The 13,211-nt window shown below is 41.9% G+C and overlaps 1 protein-coding gene across 1 annotated transcript in view; it reads right to left on the reverse strand.

Moving 5' to 3' along the window:
• Nucleotides 1-1,657: 1,657 nt before the first annotated feature.
• Nucleotides 1,658-13,211, reverse strand: part of Ahr (aryl hydrocarbon receptor) — a 35,147-nt gene continuing 23,593 nt past the window's right edge. Inside the window, exons 7-11 of the mRNA XM_021657800.2 lie at nucleotides 12,235-12,437; nucleotides 11,422-11,531; nucleotides 10,304-10,445; nucleotides 7,987-9,265; nucleotides 1,658-4,434 (exon numbers count right to left, since the gene is read on the reverse strand). Of these exons, the coding sequence (XP_021513475.1) occupies nucleotides 4,303-4,434; nucleotides 7,987-9,265; nucleotides 10,304-10,445; nucleotides 11,422-11,531; nucleotides 12,235-12,437 (1,866 nt within the window). The 3' untranslated portion in view covers nucleotides 1,658-4,302. The remainder of the gene's footprint in view (nucleotides 4,435-7,986; nucleotides 9,266-10,303; nucleotides 10,446-11,421; nucleotides 11,532-12,234; nucleotides 12,438-13,211) is intronic.

Genomic DNA, 13,211 nt, shown 5'->3' on the forward strand with positions numbered 1-13,211 from the left:
ACCTCCCTCTTCCAAGAACTTTTGGTGATTACACTGGGTCTCTGTGGAGAATCCAGGACAGCCTGTATGTCAGCCTTCTCTTGAGAGAGAAGGAATTAGTTGTGGCCCCAAGATTTCCATCTGTGCTTTCTTTGCCAGGTTACGGCCCAGCACATCTTATAGGAGGTAAGGCAGAAAAGTCCATTCACTTTACTGGACTCAGGAAACACAGAAAAAGAGGAGCAGGGTTGTGGCTTCACAATTGCCTTTCAACACACATCCTTGGTGCCCAATATTCTTCCATGGTACTCTTTTTTTATACTCTTTTTTAAAGGTTCCATCACTTCTCAAGCTAGGGTCCAATCCTCCAACAACAGGTTTGGAGGGAACTTAAGATCCAACCCATAGCATTGCCACATCCCTAGGCCCTGAATTCACTACCATCTACAAAATATCCCTGGCTACCAAATTGACACCTGCATGGATTCTGAAGAAGTATAAACATATTGTCTGGACCATTATTCTGTGTATGAAAACTATTTGGAGATTTCAGTCACTTTAAAAAAAATACATTTTAGTCATTTGTGAAAATAGAATAATTAAATTTACCTTGCGGGAAAGGTAAATGAGAGAAACTAAATTAAGCATCAGGTGGAATGGAAGGCAGAGCAAAGTGCTCCTGTAGAAACAGGTAGCTGCTCTAGCCTGTACTGGCAGGTGCACCACATTCCCTCTCCGCATTACCTTAGTGTTATGAGGCCACATGACTTTTCTGGCCTTGTTTCCTATGAATTATTTTCCACCTTTCTGTGCTATTGTTTGGAAGTCACTTTTCTTACACTCAAGGGATAACAAAGGCCTGCCGCAGGTGAGACAGAGCTTTGAGGTTACTCCACACAAAGGTAAGAAGACAAGCTGAAGGGCTAAAGTGAACCACAGCAACTCAAGGTGACGGCAGCCCGTGCTTTCCCTGATTTGATGGCAACCTGTCCGCAGGAAGGTCCACAGAAGTTGGGAGATTAAAGACAGTAAGCGTAGGAGCTTATTCTTAATGCCAAAGGATAAAAAGATGGCAAGTACAGGTCACTGTTAAGCTTGAACTCGCACTCAGCTGTTGGGGTGATCTTTTTGTGCACTGTGTGAAGATCTTCTTTGTATTATTCGGATGCTGAGTTCTGTACTGGCTGGACTCTGCTACTGTTATTCTATGGCTCCATCATATTTTGTAAACACCCCCTCTGATTGGTTTAATAAAGAGCTGAATGGCCAATAGCTGAGGCAGGAGAGAATGGGTGGGACATCGGGGAAAGAAAGTGGCACTAGGAGGCCCCAACCTGACAGGAAAGGAGAAGCGGGTTCTGGACCTAAGAGCTAACAGCTTGTGCGGCTGGACGGAGACTGGGCCAGTATTGTTAGGTTAGGGTAGCTGAGACTCTGCCTAGCTGGAGCACCTAAGCTAATAATAAATATAATGAAGGCTCTGCATCATCATTCCACCCGCCGGCGTTCCAAAGAAAGACCTGTTTTACAGATCAACTACTTAAAACAGAGAATTTAAGTGACTCCCACATGAAAGACTCGTTTTTCTCTAAAGCCCACCTTTACCTAGCAATTATATGATGCCCCAGCGAGCTGTTTTCTCTGCAGATACAGAGAAAGAAGAATTTACATGAAAACATTATTCATATTTGGTGGTTGTTTTATTATCATATATCACTGTTAACATTTTTCTTTGATACTCGAGGATATTATAAATCATACTTTAACAAAAAAATCTATGCATAGCATATGTAAGCAATAACAGTTTGAAGGATAGCAAGAAGCTATGTAAACCTAAAATCTATTGATACTGAAATAAACCAGCCTGTGCATAGTAACGATCGAAAGGGTAATACAACGGCATATTAGTAAGTGTTCGGGTGCTGTGGAAAAACACAGAGAGAAGAACTTCGGTCAGACATACACAGAATCTGGGATGTGAATTTCACCTAGAAATTAGGCCCTCAGTCTAGCAGTGCTTAAATCATTCCTTTTGCTTGGCCACTTGGCAATACAGACAAATGCATATTCAATTCAATGTGATTTTATGATTCTTGGATATTTTAGTTATTTTATATTAGATAAAAACACACAATATTGCTGTTAAAACTTTCGGCTTTGTGTTTAGTTAAATGCCACCACACACACAGTGTCCAACATTATTTTTAACTGGTTATTTTTTGGTATCAAGTAGAAGAGACTGACAAAACAGTTTCTGTGACAACTTTTAATGAAAAGGTTAAGTATAAAAAGAAGATAATAATCCAGACCACTGGTCTAGATCCTTGGTGATACCTCATGCTGGAAGCAAATTGTGAAATGTTTCAGATAACTGTTTTTCAATGCTGAATCCTAAAGATTCAGAATTTTGACTGAAAATGCACAAACTCTTCTTAAGTGAAGCCATGTTCACATATATTAATTTTCTAAAAGAAAAATGAAAGAGCCTGCACTGCAGAGGCTCTCAACCTTCCTAATGCTGTAGTGATCCCCAACCTTACAGTTATTTTCTTTGCTGCTTCCTAACTATAATTTTACGACTGTTATGAATTGTGATGTAAACATCGGTGTTTTTCAAAGCTCTTAGATGACCCCTGTGAAAGGGTCACTCTCCTTGAAAATGGTTCACAACTCACAGGCTGAGAACCACTGCTGGCTTGTTGTTGTTGTTTTGTTTTTTAATATTTCATATCAGTTTGGGATCTCATCAGACTTTTATACAATATATGGAAAACAGGTCTGTGTCCTTCATATATTATATCTAAGTAAAAGACAAAGACAATGACATACACCAGAGTTTTTGTTTTTGTTTTTTTCCTTAAGCCATTTAAGAACAGACAAGCTGGTTGTGGTGGCCCATGCCAGTAGGACTTGCTGAAGGAGGCAGAGGCAGGAGGATCAGAGGACAGTTAATTTGGCAGTGATGAATTTGCCATATTGGTAGCAAAGGTTGTATCTTTCAAAGAACTTAATAAATGGAGGCAAACAAATTGTATTTATCTTACCAATTCAAAAAGCCTGAATTCACTATCTGATTTCTTAAAAAGATACACTGAAAAAATATGCCTGTGAGGTATCTTAAATGGACACAGAAAACGTCTTACAGATCATTTTGTTCGTTACTTTTATGCAATGCACCGTTAATTTCAGTCATCAAAATGCCTAGCACTAAACTTGGCATCTTCAGTCTTAACATTCCTCACATATGAGAAAAACAAATAGCTTCCACCAATGTAAGAAGTGGAATTTATAAAGTCAATACAACAAAAAGGATTACAGACCCACACTAGCTTTGAAAGACAATTTGTACACAAGGAAATGAGCGCTCTGCTTAACTTCTCTAATTAGCCAATCTCCCTTCACTGCAGCGCAGCGCACAGCTGACTTCAGCACCTCACATGATGGCCTTCCGCTTTCATTGCTGATGTGTTTCAGTGAAAGTGAGCAGGGGCATTATCTCTCTTCTCAGAAACACTGTTAAAATATAAGTGCTACTGCCTTAACAGTTAGGCAATAATTAAATAATTTTGGCAACGTGTTATTTTCAAAATTTTCAACATAAGGCACAGAGGAACATCTAAAGTCCAGAAACAAGTATATTACATAATAAATAGTTATCTTTCAGTCATCATTGGCCCTTTATCAGAAGAAAGGGATGAGTAGTGCAGTAAAAACATGCCTGAATTAATAAAAATAATGGAATTTAGGAAATGCAAGTAATATCTGTGTGCAGAAAGAATATTAATCCAAAAGAGATAAAGAATATTTTATATAAAATACACACCCTACTGTATTACAGCTAGATAGAAAAAAATGTGAGGCACTTATAATAACAGTGCAGAAGGAAAACATTGAGATTTTCTTTTGACCAAAGCACCAAACCATTTATTTTAACATCTGACACAAAAACAGAGGTTAAAAGTATAGGAAATCGATTGGTCTTGTAACTCATATTTGGTATGCTAACAAGAATCCAGACGTTCAAAGCTCAAAGTACTTCAGTGTTTTTCTGGCTGAAGTTATTGAGCAGAGAAATTCAACTTTCCCAAATCCTGAAGTTCTCCGCTGTAAGGACCGTGCACTCCAAGGTTCCAGAACCATGTAAATATGTGTGGGCTCTACCTGTGCTCCCATAGAGCGTCCCATTTTATAGGTGACTGATTATATATTTAAACTCCTTTTCTACACACAAAGGTTAAAACCTGTTTTGGAAAAAGAGTACTGATGCCCGACACTGACAGTTCCAGTTCCTATTCCTGAATGAATTTGATCCTGGGCTTGATGCTACAGGAATGCACTGGGTGTGATGTCAGGAAGAGGCAGGGCTTCTGCGGGGTGATGAAGGTGAGCCGGAATCTGTGAGTGACCAGTGCTGTTTAATTCAGGTGAATAGGTTTCATTTAAAGCGCCCAGATTCTGAAATGAAAAGGACAAACAGCAGAGCAACTTGTTAACATCTAAATGACCCTATAAAAACACACTTTAGACCCTGACACCCCCACCTCGTTCCACAGCCCTTTACTGCTCATTAAACGTTTCATCCAACCACACAGAGAAAGGCCCACACACCCATCTCAGGAAACCAGCCTTTCCCATTAATCCTACAAGACAATTTAAAGATGGTACGGAGAGTGCTACAACTCTCTCACTTCCTCTGCCTTGGGGTCTGATGGGAAATTATGTGACACAGGGTATCCAGTTATTCTGTCCTGCCACCACGCAATCAAAAACCTGGGAACCAGTGAGCTGGTCATATCCAGAACTTCTATACTGCAGTTCAGACACCAGTACTTTTGCCAGGCTCTGGGTTTCAAAGTGCTTCTTGCTATTCTTATGTTACACTAATGGGCATGATCTTAAATCAACTTATTTGTAACACGTGTTTAATAAATTTTCCTGTGAGTTACCAAATAAAATATGGTGGCTGGCTTGCTGTGCTCGCTAGTTTTATGTCAACTTGACACAAGCTAGAGTCATCAGAGAGGAAGAAGCCTCAGCTGAGAAAATGTCTCCAGGAGATGAACTGTAGGGCAGCTGGGGCGGAAGACTCAGCCGTGACTGAGGAGATACCCGCATCACTGAGGTAAAGTCCTCCTCAGAGTCAGCACACAGAAGCCATTTCCCAGGTGTGGCCAGGATTGTACTGGCATCTGAACTTAGCAGTGTAAGAGTTACCCAAGTGGTACTGGTTTTGAAAGCATTCAGGGGCATGGAGCAAGGCCAGGCATGGTGAGAGGCCAGGAGAGGCCACTGGTGAAGAGGCAGCCTCAGTAGCAGTTGAAGGCTCAGGATTAAATGAGATCACGGAGAGCAGTTGTGGCTTGGCACCATGACGAGAGCCCAGGAGAGTCTCCTGGTGAACGTGTAGCCCAGTTGCAGCAGGCCTCAGGACTTTAGGGATGCCAGGACCACGGCCTGGCCACCAAGGACAGCGGCTGTGGAGTGGAGCCTGCCCACACTTAGAAGACAAGCTGTGTGTGCCGCAGTGGATGAAGAAGTGACCCAAGCGCTTTGGGGGATCCCAGAAGATTGTGTCCCAGACATTGGACATCGGGTTATTTACACAGTTGGAGTTTGGTTTGGCTTTGCTTTGACTGTGCCATGGTTCTTTTGACTTTTATAGGAGCCCACAGCTTAGACTTTGAACTTTTAATAGAGATTTTGGGGTTTTTTTTAGTGAGAATGATTGTTTTAAAGAGAACTGAACTTTTAATGTATTCACATTTGTAAAGACCACGGGACTTTTAAAGTCAGTTACGTTTTATATACTGCCATCTTGGGGATAAATGAGAAAGGAAGGGTTCTAACTAAAAATGATGTTTTGTATCAGGTTGACAAGGAGTCAGTTCTGGCTAGTTTGTTTTATGTCAGTTTGACTCAGATAAAGTTATTAGAGGGGAGAGAGCCTCAGCTGAGAAAAAGCCTCTACGATCTGGCTGCAGGCAGGCACTGATCAGTGACTGATGTGGGCCCAGCCCATTGTGTGGTTCTATAGGAAAGCAAGCCAGGAAGAAGCACTCTTCCATGCCATCTGCTTTCAGGTTCCTGCCTGCTTGAGTTCCTGCCTCCAGATTCCTGCACTTGAGATCCTGCCCCTGCTGCCTTTGACTATGAACTGTTAGGCGGGACTTTTCTTCTCAAGTTGTTTTTGGTTATGGTGCTTCATCACAGCAATAGTAACCCCAACTAAGACATTTGCCTTCTTACACCAAAACTGATCTTTGTTTTTCAGAATTGCTAACAAAAAAATGGAAGAGTAAATATGAGAGTTGATAGTCTACAGAACCTTCATATTGTAGTGTGTAGTTGATGAAATAAAATAAAAATCGTAAAATTATTCTTTCAGCTGTTTCAAATAACCTCACTTGTTTTGCAGTGCTTGAGGTCCAGCAAGGCCTTGTGTGTGTTAACCCTGTGCCCCACCACTGAGCTACCTATACGCTTGACCTTTTTGTACTTTTATTCTGTGTGTCAGTTTTCCAGGTTGCCTTTGAACTCACTCCACAGCCCCAACACCAGGCACGAGAAGCACCCTTCTGAATTGCTGGTGAGGATTGTCCTATACCTATAAGTAATATACAAACTGGGTAGGTTTTATTTATATACTTAGGAACACACACACAGACACACACACACACACACAAACACACTAAAAGAAAAGAGGTCATGAATTGGAAAGAAATCAAGGTGGGGATAGATGGGAAGGGCTGGATAAAGGAAATGGAAGAGGGAAAAGAATTTAAAAAAATAATAATTTATTTAAAAGAATAAAATTTTGTGTGTGTGGCTGTTTTTCCTACATTTACACATGTGCTACACAAGTGTGCAGTGCTGAGGAGGCAGGAGAGGGCACTGGATCCCTGGAACTGGAATTACAGGCAGTTGTGAGCTACCCATGTGGGTGCTTGGAATTGAATGCGGGTCCTTTAGACGTGCAAGTGAGTGTTGATTGCTGAGCCATCTTCCCAGGCCCAAGATGTTAGTTTGCTTTTTTTTTTTATTGCCACATAATTCCTCATATGTACGTTACAATGTGGCATTTCAATTCATCTTTAGAATGTGTAAGCCAATCTTTTACTGTGAACACTCATTTTTTGTTTGCATTGAGAACATTTGGAGTCCTGTTTTCTAGGGACTCTGAATCATGCAATGAATTTCTGTTAACTGCTGCCATCCTACTATGTGATAGGAGAACCAGCTAGTCCTGCTGCCTGTCAACACCCAGCAGCCAGGCCCAGTCTGTTGCAGGTTTCCAGGATCTGAGAAGTCAGCCTTGGAGGTTTTCACACACGGGTGTGAGAAGCAGTTTTGCCCTCTGTGGTCAATCATGCCCTCCAGCTGCACCACTGTGAGGAAATGAGACTATTCCATTCTTTCCCAGATAAACTGTATCCAGTGTATGATTAATCAATTTTCTTTACTATAACTATTAAATTGGGCTATCAGGGAAAAGACTGAGAAAAACCATCATCATCGTCCTCCACCAAAAAAAAAAAAAAAAAAAAAAAAAAAAAAAATCCCATACAATCAGATACATCAGAGTATTGACAGCCTAGAGGTAACAACAGGACTGAGACCCAAGCGGCACTTGTATCGGTCTACACTCAAACAGCAAACAGGGCGATGAACTTAATGCTACTCAAGGTATTCTTAGATGCTAAACCTGTGTCTTCAAATAAACTAACAATTTTTAATAGCAATTTATTCGTGCAAGCATAATATACTCCCGAGTGGTGACGAACAGCGGCTACCAAAGTATGTTAATATCGACTTATTTTTAAGAAAATTATTTATTTTTTGTGCTATCTTAAGGAAATTACAATGAAGTTAATTGTGTGACCCAAAACACAGTAGAAGCAGTTGTGAAGTTGATTGCTACTTAAAAGGGTTCTACAGTATGTTAACACATGACAGACAAGACGCAGAAGCTTAGGCCCACAGGTTTGCGCCGCTCTGGAAAGCCCTTACCTTGCTTAGAAATGCCTGAGGGTCTGGGACTGCAGGGCCATACTGCCTCTGGTCCACAGGCGTGTGCTGCGGCCCTGGCTGGTACTGATACATGGACATGGCCCCAGCGTAGTATGCCTGAGGAGCGTCCACGGCTGACTGCGAATTTATCCCGCGTCTTTGGTTTTCAGGAACCTGTAAACAGCTGACAAAATCTTCTAAGTTAGCAGAGGTGGGGTGCAGGGACGGCTGGAAACCCCTTCCAGGGAAGTCCAACTCGGCGCACCTGGGAAGCTGAGGCAGCACAGCCTGATTACAGGGAGCAAAGCTCGGTGTGTAAGGCGTACTGGGCACCTCGGATCTGTAGGGGAATTCCTGAGCAGTCCCCTGCAAGCCTGAAAAGACCTCGTAGTGCTTTAGCTCCTGCTGAGGACAGCTGAAGGACACGGGAGGGGCGGGGTTCCAACCTGCAAACACACCATTGGCTTGCGCGTGCTGCATTTTCCGAGCGAGGTCATGCTGGAGGGGCTCCATGTGACACAGCGGCTGCTGGGGCTCCACGGCCTCAGCCGGGTGCTGCTGCTGGAGCTGCTGCTGCTGCTGCTGCTGCTGCTGCTCCAGATGCAGGCGTTCCTGAAGCATGCAGCTGAGGTGCTGAGTCACCGGCTGCTGCTGGCAAGCGGAATCCAGCAAGGCCGATTTGCTCAGAGAATCTTGCACGTACGTCAGGATTTCGTCTGTTAGGTCAATGTCTCTGAAGTCGACCTCCCCTGACAAGTCAGTTCTGAAGAACTCCTCGTTCTGCATCCTTTGGATGTCCTCAAAATCAATCCCTAGGTTTCGCATGATGCTGTACAAGTCACTGTTTTTGTTATCAGGAAAGAGCCCCGAGGGGCCTCCTGAGAGTGCGGGGTTCACGTCCTGAGCATGCGCAGTTTGCTCATGTTTCAGCACAGCTTCGCTTGGTGCAAAGCTGTCTTGCCAAACACTGCACTCACTCACAGAGTCCGCGAGAAAACGGCTGTCCAATGGCGCAGGGCTCGAAGCGGGACAGAGATAGATGGATTCATCCTGCTGGATCATGGCATTCAAAAGAGAACTGGGGTGGAGAGAATCCTGACTTGGGCTTGCCTGAGGAGCCCAGTCTTTCCCACTAGTGCTGCTTTTGTTGCGTATTGGTAAGGGATCCAAGATGGGAGGGAAAGGGCTGGCGATCTCGTACAATACGGCCTCTCCGGTAGCAAACATGAAGGGCAGCGTCATGTTTCGCTTCTGTAAATGCTCTCTTCCTTCTTCATCCCTAAAAGGGCGGGCAAGAAGGTCTGCGTATGTTAGAGTTTCATCATATGTGTTTTAAGTAAAAGGAGAAAAAAAATTAGTACAATGTGCTACAGCTGGGTTTGATAGCAAGGAACATGTTTTTATTTTGAACTAAGTTATTTTCATGACTAGTGTTATGCAAATGTAGCTAAAATTATATAGGAAAATATATAAATTCTAAAAAAATAGTAATATCTAAATAAAATAATAAGTAGGGGAAGTAGGGGATATAAATGGAATACAAAACAAATGTACAACAGCAAAATCAGTGAATGAAATGTATGAGCCTGGAAAAGACTAATGAAGCCAGAGGTCTGTTAGCTGCACCAGTCAACGGATTCATGAAGCAGACATCCATGCACTACTGCGGGTGATATGAACATTCACTATGGTCATGGGCCAATGACTCAGTTCTACACAGACACTAAGTCTTCCCCCAAAAGAGCTAGGTCTTCAAAATCCCAACAGTTTAGTTGTTGTTGAGAACTTACTCTTTAAGGAATGATTTCTAAAGCACGTTTGGAAACATTGAGGGTAAAGGAAAGCCAAGACAACCACAAATGAGAACAAATTGCATACAAAAACAAAACAAAGACATCATTCACAAAACAATAGTGCTAATATTTTTTTTTTCTAATTTTGCAAAAAATTCTTCGCTGGAATTTGTGAGAAACATCCAAATAATTGTGTACACACAGTTAACAAGCTTCATAGTTTTTCTTTTATGTACACGATGTCACAGGCTTTCACTCCTCTTCAAACAGAAGGTAAGTTGGAATTGGAATTTTGTTTTAGCTTTATCTACTTAGCTGCTCAATGAAGCTGTTCACTGCTGGTTTTTTGTTTTGTTTTGTTTTTTTTTAACATTTCTCATCTTTGCCCTGTTCTTTCTAGACAAAGTCTTTTAACTTTTCACTTTTCAGTTACAGGTTCCACTGCGTTAAGGCTGTTTGTAAATATTCATGGAAGGAGACTGATGAAAACACAGAAGTGGGACGTGCTCTTCCCTGATGCTTACGTCAGTGGTCTCTGAGTGGCGATGATGTAGTCTGGCCTTCCGTTTCTGTAAACCAAGCGGGCGTTGGACTGGACCCACCTCCACCGACTGTGTTTTGCGAGGAGCCTGAAAACAGTCATGCCACTTTCTCCAGTCTTAATCACTAGAAATAAACAGTGACAAGGTTGCCAAACCCATAGCAACACAGTAAGGACAGCTCTGTAGCAAAGACCCTCTGTAGCGCTGAAGCCCCGCCTCTGCTTAGGGAGCCTGCTGCCCTGCAGAAGGCTTGAGTTTGGTTCCCAGCAGCCACACTGGGGGCTCACAAGCTCCCAGAACCCAGTCATAGGGGATCTGATGGCCTCTTCCGGCATCTGAGCTCACCTGTACTCTTGCTCACATACTCCCACATAGACAAATACACACGCACAATTAAAACATAAAAAAAGGATCATTTTAAAAGACATTCTGACACACTTCCAGATGAATTCCATTAACTAGCAGTTATAATATCTTGAAGATTTTGAAATGCAGTGAGCACAGTGAGAGGCACAGGAACTCAGAGTTGGTGCTCTCCCATTTTAGATAAGGCTTAACATGTGAAATGTTAAACAAATGTTGAGAGCCGGTCAGACGGTTTTGGCAAAACATAAGAAGAGATTAGCTTGGGAGAAAAGTAAAGATTAAAACTTCTCATGTTAAATGAAGACTATTTTTAATATTTCCTGACTTTATATTAACATATATGAGGCAATGATGCTATTAAAGATTGCCTGAACAAAACTTTGTTGGCCAAAATAGTTGTTTTCATAATAATTAGGCCACTACTATCACTGCAGGGCAGCTGCAGTGGAAATATACGGTAAAATCGGTTAACCAAAACAGCATGACGGCAACAGGATTAATGCAAGCAGGTCTCTGAGGACATTCTCTCACACAACAGGGCTGGGGAGATGCCGCAGTGATAACGGTGCTTGCCGCCATGCCTGACTATTTGAGGTCAATCCTGGAGATCCGCAACATGAAAGAGAAGTGACGGCCGCGTGCACACACACGGGAATCAAGGAACGTCTTTAAGAGCTTGACACACTCTCGCGCCTGTGAAAACTGCCAGGCAGGCCGCAGGGATTCCAACTCACTTCGAATGTGGGATTCCGCACAGTGCAGCATGTCAGCAGCGTGAATAAACTGATAGCCCGACCCTCTCGTGCACAGCTCCACTTCCGTATAGCCCAGGATGAGCTGGCCTCTGTCAAAAAAAAAAGAATTAAAGTAACAGTCGAGATGCAAGATGCATTCACTGGTGGTGTGTTATTTCTACAACATACTATAGCTGACATAAATTTGCACGTTAGCATATAGAAAGCACCCTTTTTTATTTTTTTATTTTCTTGCTTATGGCTATGAAATTTTCAGTTCTAGCCCAATTTCTTCCTTTGAATAAGGTCATTAAATATAGGCTGGTCAGAAGTGAATCTGACAGAGTTAACTATAAAAGTAAAACGAACTCAAAAGCTAAAAACATGGACTGCTCAGGCTGTACTTAGGAGATAGTTCCGTTAGGTTGCTTCACTGTATTCTCCCATATGAAAGGAGAAAAAAACTGAAAATGCCTTGAGATAAATTCTTGTTAGTTAACTAATTACTTTAGATAGTTATTTAATTTCTAAAGCTAAAAATTAAACAATATTTTTTACAAAATGTAAAATAAACTGATGTCCTAAGAATGACACTTGGAAGTACAATAAAAAATACAAAATAGTAAGATTATTTGTTAAATTGATGAAATTACCCTATTTTAGTAGGGAATACTGAAAGACAAAGTAAATAGTAATGAATAAATAGTAAATAGTAGTAAATAATACTGGAATCTACACCATATGTCACACAATTACAGAAATGCTAAAATAAAACATGCATGTGGCAAAATAAAGAGTGAAAAGTTTCCTTACTTGGCATCACAACCAATAGGTGTGAAGTCTAGCTTGTGCTTGGTTCTGAAGATGAAATTTTTGGTTCGGATTTCCAGTATGGACGGAGGCTGGAGTGGAGTTGCTATTGCAAACAAGGCCAGCTGTGGAGGGAGCAGTGCCCCATCCTTCCCCTTCTTGTTCTGCCCGTGGAGATACTTTAACCTCCCTTGGAAATTCATCGCCTTAAAAAAGTCATTAAAGATAACTGTACAGCAGTTTCGTTTTCGAAGTTTCCATCATGTTCCTAGGGTTCTTGATACCAGGACAGGCCCCCAGGCTCACAGCTGCTACCTTTTTTCTCACTTCTCTTTCTGCCCATTAAAATTCCAAAGGTAGAGTGGGAAAGAAGGCACCACCAAGTAACATACCCAGTGTCACAAGAGGGCTGCCCTATCGTTCACGTCCCTAAAAGCTCCTGACCATTTCCACCTTCTACAGCTCTTTGCACACTACATATTAATTTTCAAACATGTATGATCTATATACTATAGCTCACTGTAATCTTTCAATCTCATTAAAACAGGAAATGAGACTTATAAAGCTGCACAAAGAATGTGAAGACCCAAGATAAGAAATGATTTTAGATGACAGAGGCGAAAGAGAATATAAACTTGGGTGTGGTGAATTCAGTTTTCCCATGTGGAAAGCACACAACCCCAAATGCTAGGCATCCTCCAAAGGAATGGCTGGCTACTTCTGAGACTTAAGCATTCTTTTAACAGATTCAGTATACAAGGTTCCATGTTATGTCACTCAATTTCTATAACTTCATCTTTTTTTTCATAATTTATTTATTAAATATCCCAACTGAAGCCCTCTCCCTCAACTCCTCTCTGTCCTGCCCTCCCTTCCTCTTCCCCTATCCCCTTCCCCTCGTCTGCAGAAAGGGGGAGTTCTTCTCCTTTGCCACTGCCCCTAGCTTATCAAGTCTCATCAGGACTGCCTGGATCTTCTTC

This window comes from Meriones unguiculatus, chromosome 1 (assembly GCF_030254825.1).
Source record: "Meriones unguiculatus strain TT.TT164.6M chromosome 1, Bangor_MerUng_6.1, whole genome shotgun sequence".
NCBI classification, from domain to species: Eukaryota; Metazoa; Chordata; class Mammalia; order Rodentia; family Muridae; genus Meriones; species Meriones unguiculatus.